General features: G+C 44.4%; 1 protein-coding gene across 1 annotated transcript in view; it reads left to right on the plus strand.

The window, feature by feature from the left end:
- The first annotated feature begins 489 nt into the window (after window positions 1-489).
- LOC142805254 (solute carrier family 22 member 7-like) overlaps window positions 490-21227 on the plus strand; it is a 29730-nt gene continuing 8992 nt past the window's right edge. The window contains exons 1-8 of the mRNA XM_075891169.1: window positions 490-677; window positions 2499-2912; window positions 3683-3786; window positions 4429-4583; window positions 9019-9187; window positions 15329-15458; window positions 16679-16788; window positions 18338-18552. Coding sequence (XP_075747284.1) covers window positions 2574-2912; window positions 3683-3786; window positions 4429-4583; window positions 9019-9187; window positions 15329-15458; window positions 16679-16788; window positions 18338-18552 — 1222 coding nt within the window. The 5' untranslated portion in view covers window positions 490-677; window positions 2499-2573. The remainder of the gene's footprint in view (window positions 678-2498; window positions 2913-3682; window positions 3787-4428; window positions 4584-9018; window positions 9188-15328; window positions 15459-16678; window positions 16789-18337; window positions 18553-21227) is intronic.

Consider the following 21227-nt stretch of genomic DNA (forward strand, 5'->3'; position numbering starts at 1 on the left):
GGAGTATAGAGAAATGCATGGCCCCAAGTAGTACACTGCGTTAAAATGATTAAATTAACGTTCACAAATCGGCTTACGTATTAGTCGACTTCACAGCGAAGAGAAAGGCACTACACGCGAGGTGCACTTGAGGCAAGCCATCGTATAAGAAAGCCAAAGGGGCAACCACGATATTAACACTTCGTAAGGAAGTTAAAAAAAAAAGAGAGAACACCAGCGTCTGATATCTCAAGGTCTTCCTGGTAGAACTTTGACGGATTACTCTTACTTTCTATTCGCAACGAGGGGATATTTCTGTCACCCCATTTTACTTAGAGGGGAGTGAGGAAATCACTGCTTGCGCCATTGCGTGCTTTGTTTTCTATGCCTTGCAACCATTGTCGCTGCTGTCGGGCCAGGAGCCAAGTTCTCAGCTGCGGTAGGCCGCGGCCAAAAACTGCGCGTTGCGCCTTCAGGCGGCGGCCTCCTCCATCACCCAAGAGAGTTTGTGTTCAAGCGCTTTCGTCAAGCGCTTCACTTCCAGCTCGCACTCCGACCAATCATACCTTGCTTTACGCGGAAAATTATGAAACCAATCGGTAGGTCACTGCCTGCAACCACGCACAAGCACGCATGAGATGACGCCAGAGCGCAGGCTGACCCTGCAAGGGTTCCGATGTCCCACTGATGCTAAATACGTGAGTTTCAAATTGCTGGCTGACAAACTAATTCAAGTGCTGCACGCGGGGGACGGATAGGGTGACAAATTAACGTGCTCCTCGCACTGCGATCCTGCGGCGATCGAAAGCAACTCGTCGCGAGGCTTTGAGTAGACTGCACAACGCTGCGTTGATTCATACCGCGAGTCACGTGATCCGTACGGTACGTATTGAACGAGTTTCATATTTCTCGAAGGACTCGCTCTGCGAGGGACAGCACGTCGTGTTGTATACGTCTGTAGCTCTTTTCCTGTATGGTTCTCGAAACGAATACGTGTGCAGTGATCGCGGAGACGATGAACAGCGTCTGTAACGCACGTGCCATCGTCACCGCGGATTCGAAGCAGCGAGTCATATCGGTCACCTGGCATGATTAGTCATCGAGCTGCCGACGTGTTGTTGGTGAGTCACGGCGCAGTATAGCGCCCGTCCTGCGAAAGTACTTCGAATTCAAGCACGAGATCCGCGCATGAATCACGGGCTGTTTCGTTCCCCCCTGCCTCCCCCCTCCCCGTTTACGTTGAAAGAAAAGTTTGACCTCCCATGCGAGCCGCTTATTTCTATTTACTTATTTTACAAGAAAATGTACAGCTCAAAGCAGTACTGCAGCCATCTTTATTATATTGATCTGAACTCTACAGAAAGGGCTCGAAACGAAGATAGCAGCATAAACATTCTTTAACGGCTTGTCTTGCTTATCACAAAGATGTAGATAACATGGTTTGCGGAATCTTGTGACTAATTCCACAGTCTTGTGATCAATGGATTGATTGATCTTCAATAGAGCTATAAAATTCCCATAGCCGACATTGTCCAGGTCGTGTATGATGATAGTATAGACGTTTTGAATTCCGTTAATCTGTAGCAACGATTGAGTGCAGTTGGATACACAGAGCTGAATTCAGAGACACAGAGATCGTTATTCAGAGACAGCTGTTCGAATTAAGCACTAAAGTATGCCACTTGTTCACATCACAACGATGAAAAAAAAAGGAATACAAAGTACGCTGAAGCGTTAATGAAACACTTAAGATTATATACTAACGAGAAGGCCCGAATAAAGATAGGTGCTAAGAGGTTAGCAGACATGTTTTCATTTGCCTGAGAACCTCAACATCGCGTACTGCAGTGGTACTGTTTTTGATTAACGAATGGCGGAATCATTCCATGAAGCCTTTTTCACACACAACAGCGACATGGACCACTTTGCCACTGACCCAATTTTTCCGGCAGCACCGAACCGATCAGCAAATAATGGTACCGCGAGGGCAGTCTACCGGTTTCGCATTGTTGGTGACACATGAAATGATGCATAGATTTCCCTATATATATTTACCATAGAGGCAACTCTGGCGCAAGTGTCTGTGGAAGATGCAACGCACGGTGCTTCAGCGAGCATGGAAATTATCGGTAGTACACAAACGTGTCTAATCTTCGTACTTGCGGCATTGTCCGGCTCGCATGGCTTTCAACTACTTTGTCACGAAACGACCCATCAGCAAATGCTCAGCAGTTGCACTTCATCACTTGAATGCTTTATGCTCACCGATTCAAATCAGGTTACAAACTAACAACTGTCCGTTCTTTTATTGGAAACAAAACGAAAACACAACATTAAACAAACCACAAGTACTTTCAAAGCCAGAAAGTACAAAGACTAGGCAAATGTGTGTACTACCCATCATTCCCATGGTCGCTGAACGATCGCAGCGCCAGAGTCCCCTCTAGTTAATTTTAAGAAACTCTATGCAATCATGGAACAGTCGAGTGAAAGCCATACTTTTTCTGCTCTGTTTCCAGCTAACCGAGGGTTCATATAGTTCGAGGAAAAAGGACCACTGCACTGGAAAGTATTTGCACTCTCAATCCTGAGCCATGGACTTCGAGCAAGTGTTAGTAAAGGCCGGTGGGTTCGGATTGTTTAATAAGACGGTCATGATGCTCGTCTTGGTGCTGAGCGGTTTCCACACGGCTCTGTACGCGCTCGGACATGTCCTAATTTTGGTGACACCGTTCAGCCAGTGGTGCTTCCAAAACGGCAGCATTCCTTCGGTCGATGAGATGGGTCGACTGCCCAAAGGCAAGTGCCAGGACCTCCGCGAAACTTCCAGACTAGAAGACCACAACGAAACAAGGTTTCATGGAAATCTCCAATCATGTCCCTCTGGATGGCAGTACGACCGTAGCGAGTTTTTTCAGACGATAACTATGGAGGTGAGTGACGCAAACGACAAGCGCAGTTCTCTGCACTCTCGTTGATGCGAGCTTATAGATCTGAGATAGTTGGGAGCAGAAGGTTAATTTTTTTTTACTGTGTGGTAAACTATAGCTCATAGGGCGTTCTTTTTTCGAACTTGATCTGGCAGCATATGGCCTGAGGTTTCATATGGTACCGGATTTACCACATTTTATTAGTCTTATATACATCCACTGCTTCGACGAGTGTGTTCACGGCAAACTGCGCAAGCAGCATGCTATTGGAAACGGATAGAAGAACACGAAGTGGGGGCTGTAAACTGGAATCAAAAGGAACTTCACAAACATAGGTTCTTCTACGATGTTCTCGTGTTAAACAACTATTTCTTCTTCCATTTTCTAGTTTGTGACTCTCAGCTCGCTTCATATAGATAAACAGTTCTATTTTACTACTGGGTGATGCACGTGGTTTTACAGCAGTCCCTTCGTATGACTGAGCCCAATGTTAGCACTGTTAGCGACTTGTTACAAATAAGAAAAAAAAATGAAGATATCATTTGATGCTATAATCACTTCAGATTATCTCTGGTGCATCCCCTCCTGATGTTCAGCAGAGACGGCAAAATGACTCGCTCATTAGATTGTCCGAATAACTTTCGGGTGACCAGAACTATCTGAAATGTCTGAAGTCTTCATAAAGGGAAGGAGTGATTCTGTTTAACGCCTATTCTATTTAACCCTTTCTGGTTTTTCAACCTTAACATGCTTCTTGCTTCGATTCATGACAGAACCAGTGGTTCTGTGGGGATAGTTGGAAGATGTACACGGTTCACACGACATTCTGGCTTGGCTCCATGGCCGGGTACCTGGTCTGCGGAATCTTGTCAGATAAGTATGCAATTAGTTATCAAAACATTTGTAGCATATTATGTAGTTGCGTACGTATACTTCTCGAACAAACGTGCACAGCTCGTCCTCCTGTCGATTTGCACTCTGAGGGAAAAGATTTCACGACGTACGTGACAGGCATTTCACGTTGTTTATTCCACGATCTGTTAATTGTTTTCGACATGCTCCTATGTACTCCTATGGTACTTTTATGGTGCATGACAAGTTAAGGAAGCGACCACAAGAGCAGCCAGATGTAGGCGAGTAGATAGATAGATAGATAGATAGATAGATAGATAGATAGATAGATAGATAGATAGATAGATAGATAGATAGATAGATAGATAGACAACAAAAGGCAGAAGAATGACGAATAGTGACGTAGTGGACGCCTTCCCACTATACAAAAATTATGATGATTTATGACATAATGAATACCATGCAAGTGTGATAGATAGAGCGATAGATAGATAGATATAATGTGGGAAAGAAGAGAGAAAGAAAGAAAGAAAAAAAGGAAAAGAAAGAAAGGAAGAAAGGAATGGGCATAGTGCTTTGGTTCGCTAAGAAGTGCTTGGCATTTATTACGCTGGTAGATAAGAAATGCGCACTTCCGAACGTATATCCCTTGTTTTCTCCAGTGCAGAATCGGAAGGAAAAAGACTGCAGTGATACTTACGCTTATCGGAACTGGCGCTAACGTCGCTGGTACTATTTTCACCGACCTCGTGCGGTTTGCTGTGCTTCGGTTTTTCACTGGCATGGGCTCGCTCACCGTTAACAGTGTGATATTCGTGCTAGGTAAGTCGTTAGCGTCCCTATAATCAACATCTCCTTTACTTTATCAATGCCAGCCAGATGCACTCGATCCATCCGTTCACCACCCTCTCTCTCCTCTAACCCATTTCCGCTCTTGCCTATTGCCTAGCCCTCACGTGCGCTTTGCCGTCACGGGGAAGAGAACCCCTCACGCAGTGTCTCAGGACGGAAGTCATACGAAGTAATATTTTTGTTCAGTTGTTTACAGATCCATGGAGCGGTGTCTTGAATTCCTCGCATTCACAATGCTGGTGGTCACGCTGGCTCTGTAAAAGATGCGGTGTTCTGAGATAGCGTGTTGCCGTTCATGGCGCTAGGCGGTTTCTTTTCCTGCTTGTGATGTTTCTATTCCTTCTTCGCAATCAGCAATTTAATATCAATTCTCGAGAATACCTGTCTCCGTCTTCTTCCAGGCAAACCAGACATAACAACAGTCATAAGTGACACCATACTCTGCACTTACTAAGCTTTTCAAACGCTCCTTTTTTCCTTGAACCATTAGCGAATGGAATACACTGCATTCATAGGCTTTTCCTGAACGTGGCATTCCTGACTCTGAAAAATATATCGACCTTTTCGCATAGTCAACATTGTTGATAGTCATGCTGGTCGTTGTCATTTCATGAATTCAGTTGTGTTGCTTCACTTTTATTGCGATAGCAATTATATGGACTGACTCGGCTAGTTTTTGCCGTCGCCGCCACCGTCATTGACGTATGTGTATATGTATGTATATATATACGGGGAAGGATGCGCTAGCCTCCTCTTTCTGCGGAGCGAATATCGCCTTTCCGGCCAGGCTCGCCTGCGCGTGCGCTTATATCGCCAGCGAACAAAGGGGGTGGGCGCAACTACCAACGCGCGCCTTGTGCCCCCACAGCAGGCGGGAGCTTCTACGGACTGCGTTCCCAACACGAAAAAAATGGTGCCAAAAGTCTACCTGGAGCGGCCGTGTTCTCTCACATCGGCGTTTCGTAGAGTTACGTGAAATCAGATGTAAATGAGTTGGCCGCCAGCCTCAATTCGTATATCAACGCCGTCACTACGCACGGTCCCGCCGCGGTGGTCTAGTGGCTAAGGTACTCGGCTGCTGACCCGCAGGTCGCGGGATCAAATCCCGGCTGCGGCGGCTGCGTTTCTGATGGAGGTGGAAACGTTGTAGGCCCGTGTGCTCACATTTGGGCGCACGTTAAAGAACCCCAGGTGGTCAAAATTTCCGGAGCCCTCCACTACGGCGTCTCTCATAATCATATGGTGGTTTTGGGACGTTAAACCCCACATATCATCAAATCACTACGCACGAGCCTTGTTGCGGTCATCTACTGTGGCCGCGCCGCAGGAAGCTTGGTTACTTAGTAAGCGCATGTTTACTACACTTATTATTGCTTCTAAAAATGCTAACCTTGCTTCCTAAAACATTCGAATCTCTTGTTATCGCATTCGTTGCTTCGCCCTTTTAGCGAAACTGTGATTTGTTTGTGATTGAAACTGTTTTTAGAAATATGGGCACTTTCTTTAGTGATGTACATCTAATAATCATATAGTTAGTATGCATTTGTTTTCAGTAGTAGTGTGAGTTAGAAGACCTGTTGTATAACATGTTAACTATATATATGTTTTCACTGTGTTCCCTTTTTTCGCCCCTCTTGCTTGGTGTACTTACAGTAGTATGTACTAAATTGAAAAAAAATAAACCAATGGGGAAACGTCACTGCAACGCTACTGCATACGCTGTGCTGTGATGCGTCAGTCAGATTTCATACGTCAGTCAGATTTGTCCTCTCGTGCTCCTTCTTTGTGGCTCGAAGCAATGCGGTGGCGGCATTGCTTCGAGCCACAAAGAAGGAGCACGAGAGGACAAATCTGACTGACGTATGATAATAAAATAGGGAACACGTCCATCGCATCTCCTGGGGAAGGCGCTCGGAAGCCCGTGTGACGCAAGCAGTGCTACCATACATGTGGAGTCGCATCACGGCCACTCCCTGAACTAAAGCTCCCGTTGAGAAGCGCATGTTTGAACTGGCATCGAAAAAAAATAAAGGAGGTGTTGCTCTAATTATTTGGCGCATGCTGTGGCGCAATCATATACCTACTTGTAATGCGTGACACAATGCTTGGTGGGTCTTTAGAAGGTGTTATCGCAGCACTAATTAGCTATACTCATATCCGATGACGTCAATGAATATGGCGTAAATTTGGAGCGCCATAACATACCGATAGAAGTATTGACAAGAACCGCCTAACCTTGTCAAATAAAAATTACGCAAATCCCGCTCATTCTGAGCGTTGGTGTCGCGCGAAGCAGGAGGCGATTAGTGGCCATTCATTTTCTTTTATTGTGTTAGATTAAGCGCGGTGATTTGTACCAACGTTTTCGTGCATTTTGAGATGTCGTGCTTATATTGTTGGCAGGCCCGTGGGGAAGAACTTTTAGGAGTGGTGGGGGGGGGGGGGGGCACTTGGTGAAGGCCTTGAATCTCTGAAGAAAGCACCAATTCTGAGTAAAGCCTCTTATTTGAGGATGCCACAATTTGGGGAGGAGGCTCTTAGGGCCTTTGGGTTTGAAGCCGTGAACATGGGGTCAGCATCCGAGCACCATAACAACTGCTCCACCACGGCGGACGATCGCACTATTACGTAATGACCTGTTCATCGCGCCTGTCTTACACTTATGTCCTCTCATTCAGATATTTGTCTGTGTCAAGTTAAGGATACGACTGCGAGAGCACCCAGACATAATCGGCTAGGTAGCTAGCTAGCTAGCAAGATAGATAGGTAGATAGGTGGATAGATAGATGGATAGAAAGAAAGAAAGGAAGGAAGAAAAAAAGAAAGAAAGAAAGAAGGAAGGAAAGAAAGGAAGAAAGAAAGAACGAAAGAACGAAAGAAAGAAAGAAAGAAAGAAAGAACGAAAGAACGAAAGAAAGAAAGAACGAAAGAAAGAAAGAAAGAAAGAAAGAAAGAAAGAAAGAAAGGAATGGTAAAAGTGCCTTTGGTTCGTTAGAAATGCTTCGCACTTAAAAGCGAAACCAAGAGGGCCCCTTGTGCATTCGTCTAAAACAACTCAAAAGTGAGAGCCACCTGGCTATATTAGCCATCCAGAGCGGCTATCACGTTTATATCACGTGAACGCCACTTCAAAGCTTTTTTGGTCACACGTACAGAGAAAGGGCCTTGTGAGGTTGCAGCTCATGTAACTTTATCCACGACACGTGCGGGTGGTTTTATGTGAGACAGAGAGAGAAAGAGAAGAAGTAAAGGAAAGGTGCGAAGGTCAGCTACGTCAGCTACCCTACGCATGGGGATCGGAATCAAGGGGAAAAGAGAGAAAGGTAGAGAAAGAACCAACCAGTACATACATTTCACAACACAGGTAGTCGCTCAATTACGCTGCCTTCAAGACCTGGAGGAGGGCTGCTGGGTCTTACTGAGCTTATGAGCTGTGAAAGCGGTCGTGTGACTTTTTGAACAACACGCCGGATATTCGCTCAAGATGAGGTTCGCTTAAGTCCTATAAGATTTTCGTTTTATTAACGGATCTGATAAAACACACGCTATATATATGCTCGCCAACCTTATGGTAATTCCGAAAAAAGCCGAATAAATGAAAAAAAAATTGTATGCAAAACTTACTCAGTAACCTTGCGTGTAACATATGTGTGACGAGGGAACTTGCTTGGTAACACCGACATACTTTATCAGATGCGAAAAACGACAGCTGCGTACAAAAAACATGGGCGCTCTTTGCCGACATGTAGCTAACACTTAGTAGTTGTTGTTCTAGTTCTAAACAAACAAAGGCAATGACTCCACTAATTTGGCATTCGGGTGTGATGTATTTGGTCGCCGGTACAATTCACAGCCCTCGTGGTTGAGTTGTCCTTGGAGAGCAACGCAATCACTATATTGCACAAACATCCACAGGTTGAAATAAAATTGTTACCCCTTACGTTAGAATATCTCATATGATGTTTAGTCCTTAAACAGAAGACAATGTCTACTGACAAAAGCCATACAACGGGAGTTGTTGGTGTGCGCATCTTTTGTAGAACACTAAGATCACCGTGGTACCTTAGTGGTTGATGCCGGGTTTGTATTTGTTTTCTATTATTTCTACAAGCGCTTCTGTTAAAGTCTCTGTGATTTGTCCTGTGATAGCATCGTGTGATGTTTAAAGAGCATGAGCTCGTGCATAAAACACGTGTGATGCCCTCTTTTCGTGAATGAATTGTTTCCAAGTAATCCAATATGCCTCTAAGTTGTTCTATTACCCGTTGTCCATCTCTAACTCTCAAGAAATCTCTTAGTTTTTTTTTGTACGCTCTCTGTAACAATCGAGTACATTATCCTGATACCTCTCTTGTATCGCACTGCCAAATTGAGCAATGATTTATTCGGGTTGCGCCCGACGCAGTGATCGAGTACACGGTGGCCCAGAGACGGACGCTGATCGCCTTTGTGTGGGCCACCACGTGGGGAGTGGTCGGCTGCGCAGTGCCCTGGTTCGGCTACCTGACGCAAGGCTGGCGGTCCTTGCTTTACGCTGCAGCAGTTTCTGACCTACTTCTGCTGATTTGCCTATTGTACGTTTGTTTTCCACGTATTGATTCTCAAGGTGCTAATTAAGTAGCTCTCGATAGACCAGCCTGCACAACTCCAATTCAACGCGCGTCAAGACCAACTTCCGAGTCTAATAGCCAAGCGACATCGGTGAATGGAAGAAGGAAGGGGAATTTTCCCGCGAGGCTCGTATCCTGGCTAGACAACGCAGCAGATGATTTGGCCAAGAGAAGAATAGCAGACACAACTGCCGTAGTTAGCTGTAGTCTAGTAACTATACGACGTAAATTGAAATTAATTGACGTGGACGAAAAAACACATTTCCGACGGTGAGATCCGAGCCCACAACCTTCGAATGTTGGGGGTTTAGATCCCTCAAACAGATTTTAACTTCAGATTCCTATTTGTTTGTTGGATTGATTTGGCTACAACATTAGTGAGGTACATTATGGTATATGCATAGTACCAGCTTTACTGTTGTTCTGGTTTACTAGCTATTGTGGCTCATACTGATTTCTTGAACCATGCGCGTGTGCGCCGGACCCGAAGGAAATAGATTTCTCCCTGTTCGGGCTTGGAGCTCAAGTGGCCAGCACTGCAAGCGCCATTTTACGTACATCACGTAAATAGCCTACGGACTACAGTCTATACCTACTCGTCATTCACGTAACAATATAAATGCCTTGCTCCTGAAATAACAGTTCATTTTTAGTGTTGCCCAATTAGTCTTTAGAAACGTTTTTACTATATCATGGTAGCCGATTGTCATAAACAGAATAAGGTTTTTGTTCAATGTTGTGAAAAAAAAACGACTGGTTACAGACGTAACTAGTTCCAAGGAGGGAGGCCGCTTCCAGAAAATTGTGAGCTGTGTAGTTGTTCCCTTCAGAATATTTACAGAACTGTGATCCGAATTTACAAAGTCTTTGTTTCCTACGTGTGCGTTTACACTGGTCAGCTGGCTTCGCTATGATAACGTGCATCTTACGAAACACTCCAACGTAAGGTTATAAGCGGGCCCGTATCTGGTTCTCGTAAAATACAAAATGAAGATCACCCCTGTTGCCTCTGGTTAGCTTCGACGAACATTGAAAGATATGCCGGTAGTTTGTTTATTGTGCAGCTACCGTTTTCCGGCATGAGTAATCACTAAACAAGGTATATTCCACGTATCAAGTTCGAATAACTTGAGACGTAGTTGGAGATTGGGAATTCACAAAATTTATGTCTATCTTGCAGAACGCTTACATTGAAATGTGAGAGCGTTGCCTGACGCAATGAACTGTTGTAGAAGAAATATAATATAGTGTTTACTAATTGCTTGTTTTGTATAAGAATATAAAACTTTGACGATGGTGTCACGTGATAGCGTATAATCTGAACCTGTTCGTCCCACCTACTCATTCGCTTGCCTCGCGTCAGTTCTCAGTCGGAACCTGAATCGCGTCACGAGGGAGAAAAATGCGGCTGTGTGCCTAATATTAGCCGCTTTAACCCCTCTCTTAGAATGCCTCTACTGAAACTGCAGTTGCTAAATGCACTCTCCGCCATAATTCATTGCAACTTCGAATGAGCGAACAAACCATTGCACGTCTGGAAGGCAATGCAGGCATCAAAGTAGCCACCCGCTTCGTTGATACAGTGGCTGCTGATGACAAACAGCACCTGAGTGCTTTGTAATGCGTAGGCCTTCAAACCAACCTCTGGTAGCGCAATTAATGTGCTGAGATGCCTTACGTGATTCTGTACTTCTTCCATACAATATCAGGTGCGTTAACGCAACTCGTCGGACTAGTGACGCCTGACTATGGTTTTTGCCACGCCCCACCGTGGTGGTCTAGTAGCTAAGGTACTCTGCTGCAGACCCGCAGGTCGCGAGATCAAATCCTGGCTTCAGCGGCTGCATTTCTGGTGAAGGTGGAATTGTTGTAGGCCCGTGTGCTCAGATTTGGGTGCACGTTAAAGAACTCCAGGTGGTCGAAATTTCTGGAGCCCTCCACTATGGCGTCTGTCATAATCATATGGTGGTTTTGGGACGTTAAACCCCACATATCAATCATCACTCGTTTTCTCCCACACCGGCTTCAAGCACTGGCAGGGAAGGGGAGGAAGGGCTCAGAGATCTGTGGTAGATGACGTTATTGCCACGCAGAATGCCTAGGTTAGATCTTAACACGAATCCACGGCTTTTAATATTTGCATCTATCGTGATGTTTCGCTCATTAATTTTTCGCCACGGAGACGTTATCCTCGCGGAACAATTGAAGTGTCTACCAAATAACGAAGCAGGCTATAGTGAGTGAGAAGCCAATAATAATGGGGCCCGCTACGCTATCGCATACTGCTCTTGTAGGCGAAGCTCGAGCGTCCTCGAAGTCTTTGTTACAGTGGTATAAATGACCCTAGCTTGCCTCCAGCTGTCAATAAATTCCCTGTGGGTCACATGTCGCGGAGCCCTAGAGTAGCATAAAAGTAATATAATAGAAAAAAAGCTTCCTGTTGTCGCACAAGCCAGCTTGCCATGACTCATTTTAACGAACCCTGAAAGCATACATGTACGTGCTCAAAGTTTTACAACCTTGCAATCCAATCAATGTGCTCTCACAGTTACCCGATAACTCGGTTTTAAACTACCGTCCGTGACCATGACTTGGTAAGAATTTAGGAGCATGCACCAATAACGCCCCATGGGACTTAGCACAGCACCAGCCCTTTTCACAAAAAGATAAAAAAAAAACATAAAAAAACAAAAGGTATTGCACAGAACATGGTCGCATTGTTGTCGAAAGAAATTCACAAATTACAAGTAACACTTACGAAAGAGATTCTTTTTGAGGAGGGTGCCTCATTTCTAGCTCTAGATGAAATATCATAACTAGGGTCCTTGTTATCAGATAAATACGAAAAAAAAAATTGACAAACGCTCTCCGGTAAAATTTTTGATAATTATAATTTATAAGGAATGATTTTAAAAGGACAATATTAAAGGCTTTATATTAAAACCTAACGATCATCTATCGAAATGATTGCACCTCCATCAGCGCAGCAACCTCTTAAAGTATGCTTACGCCGATTACAACAAGCTTTAGCAATATAATAATAATAATAATAATAATAATAATAATAATAATAATAATAATAATAATAATAATAATAATAATAATAATAATAATAATAATAATAATAATAATAATGATAATAATAATAATAATAATAATAATAATAATAATAATAATAATAATAATAATAATAATAACAGTAATATTAATAATAATAATTATAATAATAATAATAATAAAATAAACGAGTCTCTTACTCTTATCAAAAAGATGAGAAAGGCTGGTAGAAAAAGTTGAAAAACAGGTTGATTAGCTCCTGCTCTCCCCAAAAGTACACTTTGGTTAGTTTACGGCAGTGCATATATAAAGAGGCTTATTAGTAAGGTAAATGAAAAAGAAGTGAGAAAAAGTAAGAAGAATTAAAACAATATCATCAGAAACATTGCAATACACTTTTATTGGAAATAAAATCACTAAGAAGACAATGCAAGAACTTATAAAACAAACACTCAATTTAAGAGAGTTGGATATTCATGAGATAGAAACTCTGATATACGCCATATTTCCTACAAGAGAAAAAAATCTGAGAAAAAAACACAGTACAGTATGCACGGAGTGAACGATTATGAGTGAGGCGAAGCGTCCGTCAGCCCGTCCGTGCTTTCGTCCGTCCGTTCATTCTTGCTTCCATCCGTCCGCGCAACCATCGATGCGTCAATCCATGCGTCCCTCCGTCTGTCCATGCGTCCATTCGTGAGTCCGTCCATCCGTGAGTCCGTCCATCCGTCTGTCCGTCCGTTCGTACGTACATCCGTCCGTACATCCGCGCCTCCATCCAGCCATCCTTCCACTAGTCTGTCTGTCCATTCGGCCGCGCGTCCGTCCATGCGATCTAGTCAACACTCCAAATACCACTATCTCCCATCTCGCAACCCCTGTGGCACATACCCGCTCTAGAGCGGGTATGTGCCACTGGTGGTTACTTACATACATACATACATACATACATACATACATACATACATACATACATACATACATACATACATACATACATACATACATACATACATACATACATACATACATACATACATACATACATACATACATACATACATACATATGGAGGAGCGACGGACCCACGCCATAAGGAGCTTCGGCCCTAAAAACACCCTTAAAATTTCAAGAAGAATTGACTCCGAAAACGCGGAGCACTAGTCGTAACTTAAAACTGCTTGGCAAAAACACCAGTGCACCACCTTCAAAAACACTGGTGCCTCCATCCATCATTTATTTTACCTTTCGCCGGGAAGTGGTTGCTGTCGTCGTTAGAATGCGGCCCTCGTGACGCCATATTGGTTCAAGGGACCCTGTGACACGTAGTTCACAGGTGACACAACTTGTTTTGCTTCCTAGACCATACGCGTCCGCGTGAATTGCCGAGGACAAGACCACACCAGAGCATATGGACTCTGATAATTGGCCGGCATTACCAAAGATGCAGTCAGAACCACAACCACAGCCAGAACCACAACCACAGTCAAAGCCACAGTGCAATTCACAGCGAATCGAACGGTCGCCGCAGACTGAGCCAACATTGACCGAGTCAATGGCAGCGCTGTTTAACCACGCCATGCCTGAAAAAGACCCGGAGATCCTTGCGACGCTACGATTTCTCATGAACACCATATTTATGCTTTTGAAAAAGCTAAATACTCCGTCAGCCCAAACAGCCCTGACACTGCTGGAGGTTCTCAATTCAGTGTTTTCAGCGCTTCACTAGTCCACACGGGTCGCCCGAGACTCTCTCCAAGGCCACAAATTCCCTGTCGTATGTCTGAATGCTGAAGCCATGTTGGTCAGAAAAAGTTCTCGGCCTCAGTGACTGACTGACTGTACATCTTTGTGCGCGAAGTGCTCTCCTTCTTTCCCCTCTTTCTGTTTTTAATCCTCATCCCCCTAACCCCAGTGCAGGGTAGCAAACCGGATGCTCATCTGGTTAACCTCCCTGCCTTTCCACGTGTTGTTTATTCTTTCCTTCCCCTTGTAAGATAACAAGTGGTATGTGTATAATCGGCAATCCTTATTCTGGAACTGATTGTTTTGCTGGAACTGTACCGCAACTATATTTATCGGTTGTCACATTTTGGCCGCACGCTCGCGTTGAGGTTTCAGAGATCTATTCATATACAGCACGTTCATCAGTCAGTGGCTCGCCTGATCAATTATCTATACACTCTTGTCACTCGGATGCTGCGCAGGTATTACAACCAAATATGCGGCTATAAATTTCGCTATCTTCGATGACATCTAAGGATCACATATACCGGGTGTTACAGCTATAACTTGCGCCAAGCATACCTTTTTTTTTTTTAATTTCGAGCAATCTAAAGAAAAGGCGAAAAAAATTAAACAGTACAACTACTTTAGCGCAGATGAAATAATCTCACGTTGCTGAAGAAACTTTCGATTGAATACTTTGTGTTAGAGTTATTATTTCAAGTGTAAATTAAGAAACCTTTGTTATTGTCCCAGTTTGTTGGGTTGACAGTAATCTTAGCATTAATAAAATATTCAAACGTTTTAGATCAAGTGATGCAACTTTCGAAATAAATATTTTTCGCTGGACTTACAGATTTAAAAAGGTATTCTTGGTGGAGTTGAAAAGTATATTTCGACGTGCAGCGTATGGCTATGAACAATAGTGGACTTTTTCAACACCCGCAGCGCATACGTTCGTGTTTGTAATAGTAGAGAGAAATTCACCGAAGCACCTTCAATCTCAACAAACGGTGCGTATGGTGGCCATACAAGAAATGCCACCAAGCGTATCATTGTTAGTGCCTTTAGATCTTCAATGTCACTTTACAGAAGTATGGACATATAAATGGCCAACAAGGTGCCCGTGGTGTTGTCAGTGGTTCACGACTTAATTGCATATTCGGAATGTGTATCACACCAAAGGAACTCGTTAGCTTTCAGAGTGCCGAGCACCAGCGTTGTGATAAACTTTGCGAATTACCATTCTGGGCTACTTGCCTTTTTGGCCTGGAGCCTAAGTGTTGTATAGTTGATTTGATGCGAGTGCGGCACCACATGCAGATGGATTCCCGAATCTCCCAGTTGGCTTCTCTCGGCGGGTCGCGTTGCCGAGGCGATTCATTTGCTCCAGCAGCTCGCATCGAAGAACGGAAAGAAAATCACAAAGGAACAGATCTTGGAACTTTTGATTGTGAGTGATGAAACGATTTGGCAGATATCAAATAGCTTTTCAAGCTTTGTCTCTCAATGGACGCTACTAAATGACTGGACTGTTGAAAGAGAAATAAATTAAAGCAAAAATGTTTCTATGAAGTTTTCATGACGCAACTATGCCTTCTCTATTCTTTGAATGGTGCCAGTTACAAGTTAAACTAACTTTATGTTTTCTAATTGTGCTGTCTAAATTGTCTGCTGGATCCAGCTGGTTGCGTTTGACAAATCAACAATGCCTTTGGCATATATTCCCTCTCTAATAATAATTGGGGAGATTTAACGTCCAAAATTAACGCAATGGTTATAAGCGACGCCATTGCGAAGGCCTCCAGAAATTTCGACCACCTGGGCTTCTTTAACGTGCACATAAATCTAAGTACCCGGGCCTCAACCATTTTCGCCTCTATCGAAAATGCATCTGTGACGGCCGGGATTAGATCACAGATTTCCCTTCTTTCGTTCAGGTTACTTCATGTGATACGTGATCACGAAGCCTTGCTTCTATTCAAAAAAAAAGAAGAAAAAGCTCCGTTTTTACTAATATAAAGCTTACTTGTCGATAGTTTGATGCAATTGATCCAACTGTAGTGCGAAGATTGACAACGTTTGATTGGACTCCGTACCATAGACTGAAACAACTGCGATGTGAAATAGTCGAGCCCGTGCGAGCCCGGTTTTCCGTTTTTCCTCACCCTCTCTTTAAAACAAGTATGTTGCATTTAATTAATGAATTGCTGGGCGTTAATACACTACATATTATATCCCTCACAAATGCTCGCCACGCACTTACGCAACTTAAAGGAAAGTGCTTTTTAAGGGCCTGTTTTCTTTTTTAGACACAACATTAGTGGAAACTAGCTCACGATAATGCCAGTAGTGTATAAAAAAATTAATAGAAAAAATTGCAACGTAAATGTAAATAAAGTTAAGTGAACGAGAAGATAACTTGCCACTGGCAAGATTTGAACCTGCGACCTTCGAATAACGTGTCTGGTGCTCTACCACTGAGCTATGGTGGCGGTCATCTCTCTGTCCACTTATAGAATATATACGTGCATTTAAACGTGGGAGCTTCAGTCAGCGCCACCTGTTGCCGTCACGGCAGGTGCGGAACACTCATTTTTTTATTGTTTGGCGTCACGTACTACGTGATGTTACTACGAGATGGCAGCTGACCAAAACTCAACGTTATTTTAGGGTGGAGGCAAAGGGGCAGTAAGAGAAAGTCCGAGCCTCTACGAAAGCACTAAAGCCATGCTGAAGCTGCCTCGGCTCCGACGGATGACTTTATTAATATACGCCGCATGGTGAGTCCCCACACTTCGTCAAGTGCTATGCCCTTATACTTTCATTGCTATGCCACCACGTACGCTTGTTTGAACTAGAAGAAATATCGCGCTTTACTTTTGTATTTTCAAAACTAGCACCACGATTTATAGCCGCACGGTGTGTTTCTGCTTGTTTGCGTAAACTGTCACGTTTGTGAGCATTTGCGCAGACAAAAAAAAGCTTTAACGTTGACAATTTTTCACCGTGCTGAATTCCGAGCAATTTCAGGTGGGAAATGTGCCGCACTGCTTAACTGGCTCCCGTGAGTGATGCGAATGGGTTATAAATGTCGTTTTCAAGCGTAACCAGTCACTGGCGCCCATATTAGGTCATCAATGTGGTTCATGCCTTTAGCAAGTGACCCCAGTGGAAGGCGAGAGAATCACCAGCCTCAGATGTTTGATCTATAATTTCAATGGCGGAGTAAGCGCAAGGTTTTCTGCTTTTTTTTTTTTTTTGGAGCAGGTGTGTTCCAATGGCAGAGTGCAGGGCGGGAGCCAAGCGTTCCAATGAGTGCGTCGGAGTGGATTCGGAGTGGGAGTCACCCCGAGGAAAAGTTGCTGCGGCAAAATCGGTTGAGTGGACCGAGAATCGGTGTGACGTACGTCCTTCAACACGTCCTTCCTTGGGGGCGCTGCTGGAAGACGTGCGCGACTGGGCAAATTGGGCGGAATATAGCTTTCGCTACTCGATAGCCATAACTCTGAGATAGAAAACTGCCGTTCCTGCTTGAGTGATTCGTCGGATAGGGACAGCGACACAAACTACCGAGTATGAGTGATAATTCATCACAATTCGGCAGTGGGGGGGGGGGGGAGTGATTTTTTAAAGAGAAAAGAGAAAAGTGAGCCCCGTAATTATCTCTTAGTGGGAGGACACCTCAACAGTAGCTCACGAGGAATGGGGGTAGAGAAGGGAATAAAATGATAGAATTAAAAGGTAGAAAGATAGAGAGAGATGAAAGAGAGAGCGAGGTGGCGGGACAGGGAGCGACGGAAGTGAGGAGAAGAGATGAAAGAAGGACACGTTTGCAGAAGTCCGAGGATGGGACTCTACTGGCGAGAGCTCTTGTCGGCGACCGGAGATGGCGTAGGGCTAATCCAGTCGGCCAGAGCTACACTGTCGTCGTCGTAGGGGACCGGCGGCAAGAGGTGGCGAAGGACCAACCCAATCGGCCAGAGCTACGCTGTCGTCGGAGATCGCGAGGGCACAACCGGTCGGCACAGAATCCAGCGAGCAAGTAAAGCTCGCTGGATTCCGTGCAAGTGGAATGGAATAAATACATACTCTAGGTATTCTCGGTAACCCATACACGTCCGCTTCTTTCTTGCTCTAATGTTTGCTCCGACAGCGCTGACTGTGTTCCAATCGTGGATTTTGAGGCGCGCTGCACACCAGAGGCGCGTGCTCACTCGCTAAGTCCATCGGCTGCTCCGACTCTGCCGTTGGAATTCGACATAATGAACATTACAACGTGGAATTATACGAACCGATAATAAGCATGATGTTTTGCCTTATTCTCTGCAGGTTCTGCATCAACCTCTGCTACAGTGGCTGCATTCTGGAGCTGGGAAGGCTCGACCTCAATATCTACGCAACTTACTCGACTGCTATGGCATTCGAGCTTCCGGTGGATCTCTTTTGCATCCTCACCCTTGACGTGCTCGGACGCCGGTGGCCCAACACGGTTTTTCTAATAATAGGGGGCACTGCATGCATCACCATGGGCATTGTACGAATCGGTGGGTGTAACGAATCAGACGTTGTTGTATTCTTATAGAGTGCTGTTGCGTGGTGGTGCTTATATATAGAAGCAAGTAAGACGAATAGAGCGAAGAACAAGAACAAACACACTGAGCAAACCTTAAATTTATACTCTTCTCGGTTTATAAGAGTAATCGTTGGCGTTTTGCGGTCCGAAACCGCGATACGACTATGAGGCATGCCGTTGTGGAAGGCTCGGGAAATCTTTACCTTCTGGCGTTCGTCAACGCACGCCTGAATCTAAGTACACGAGCCTCTAATACTTAGCCTCCAGACAAAGGCAGCCGCCATGGCCTGGATTCGACCCCGGAACCTTTGGGTCAGCAGTGCAGCACCTTACCCAGTAGACCACCGCGACGAGTTACCCATACTGGTGTCTCACTACCCATCAGGCCTATGCTATAGCTAGCGAGTTTGCAAGGCAGCATCTGATGAGAGTCTGATATATTCTTGCTGAACATTCGAGACATAACTGAGAATTTTGTAGATGGAAATCCTGAACACAGATACGCTTTTCATGTTGGAAAGCGTATCTGTGTTGAGCAGAGAAGCGGAAAAGCTACCCGAGTTCCACAGCTCAATCGACCAAACCATATATTACGTTAATACGGATGCGGTCTTCGAAGAAGAAGAGTAGAAGGTAGACTTAGTAAAACACTAGCGGCCTCCCCGCTCGTGTCTACGATATTGTCTACTCCTGTACGGACTACTATCACAAGCCCTAACAATGCGCGCTTTTGCCTCGGCATCGGGTCCACTTCTTCCTCTTGGGCATCGACTGGAGCTTCGCCAACAGGTCTATTCAATCTTAACAGCTCTACTCAAGTTGTACGTGCTGGGGACAGGCGTTAGTTCTAATGCTTTCAGACCTTTTTCAATAAGGATATTACGATGATGATTTCCTAAGCTGCGTATAACTGAACATTTCAGCTGTCATTTCACCTGAAATGCTGAGAATGCAATTCAGAGCGTTTGCCTCATCCTAAACGTGATCGATAATTTAATGCTCTGCTGTTTAGTGCTGGTTGGACTGAATGTTAGCGAAGTACATCATTAGACACTTCATTCATTGACTTTCGAAGATTTTCTTATCTCTGTGTTGTGATATGTGCCTATAAGTGTGTTATTGCATATGTGTGCTCGAGGGTTCTATTCTTCATGGAATGCTTTGTATGTTTTTTTGAAGATATGTGTTCAACTTTCACTCAAGGGCTAAGGAGTAGCCGGCACCATACTTGTGCGCCGACATCTTCTTCTATATCATATAAAAAAATACAGGGACTTGGTTTTTGCAAAGTGGCAGTGCAGCTAACTGAGACCACCCATTCAGCTTTCCTCCCACTAAAACAGTGCGTCCAGCTCTGGTCATTATTGCTTATGTAGAAGTGCTTACAGATAATCAAATTTTAAATGCAAAACATTTTTTGCGTACTGCAAGCACGTTTGGCGTCTATCTATTTATCTATATATCTATCTATCTAGCTTTCTACGTCAGGATACTCTCGTGATCATCTTTTTAACTTAGGGTAAATAAAAATGTGTATGGAGGGGTAAGATGGTTTGACGAATACGACTTGCTGTTACTGACATGAATAATGGCACAATACCGTCACGTTATTCGTCAAACACTTTCCGCCAGACAGTGGCACACGCCCGCGGGCGGGTGTCGCGAATGGGGGTGGGGGCAAACCAATCTCACTCGTCAGCCGGGATATATATATATATATATATATATATATATATATATATATATATATATATATATATATATATATATATATATATATATATATATATATATTTCTGTTGTGATGGAAAACTATGTCTTACTTGTTGGTTTCACCAGCGTGCAGCCAAGAGTGACCACTGTCGAAAACTTACACATAAGTTTTCGTTTTTTTTGTGTGTGTGTGCAGGTGTTAGGTTTTGGTTTAAGTTTTGTGGGTCATTATGGACGCCAAATAAGCCGGCCCTAAGGAAATTCACCCCTAAAAGCTTTCATCGGTAGTGTTGACCCAACAAACGCATCAGCAGAAATACCAGAAGAAATCGAACCCCAGCATCCAGCATCCTGCGTGGCAGTCTAGTATTCTACCACAGAGCCGCGCCAGGTCTGGGAACTGCTTTTCAAGCAGACCATAATGTTAGTGTAGCGCCAATTGTGGTTGCAGTGCTGGCTATTCAATAGTGTTGTAAAGAAGAGCGACCACCTCGCGACGGCTTCTCACGATACCACCCATTTTACGCAGTTTCGATCCTGAAGCTCCAACTGAAATCCATACTGACGCCTGTGGTGTAGGCCTGGGTGCTGTGCTCGCACATCCTAAACCGGAGCACCAGGAATACGTCGTGGCATACACTAGTCGCACACTTACCAAGGCTGAGAGCAACTACAGCGTCACGGAAAAGGAGTGCTTGGCCATTGTGTGGGCCCTTGGAAAGTTTCGCCCATATCTATATGGTCGTTCTTTTGACGTCGTGACCGACCACCATACGCTGTGCTGGCTTTCGACGTTAAAAGACCCATCTGGCCGCCTCGCTCGCTGGGCGTTGAAAATTCAAGATTATGACATACGCGTGGTTTATCGGTCAGGACGGAAGCATGCTGACGCCGACGCCCTTTCCCGTTCCCCCCTGTCCCACAATGCCACAG

Source organism: Rhipicephalus microplus, chromosome 1 (genome assembly GCF_043290135.1).
Source record: "Rhipicephalus microplus isolate Deutch F79 chromosome 1, USDA_Rmic, whole genome shotgun sequence".
NCBI classification, from domain to species: domain Eukaryota; kingdom Metazoa; phylum Arthropoda; class Arachnida; order Ixodida; family Ixodidae; genus Rhipicephalus; species Rhipicephalus microplus.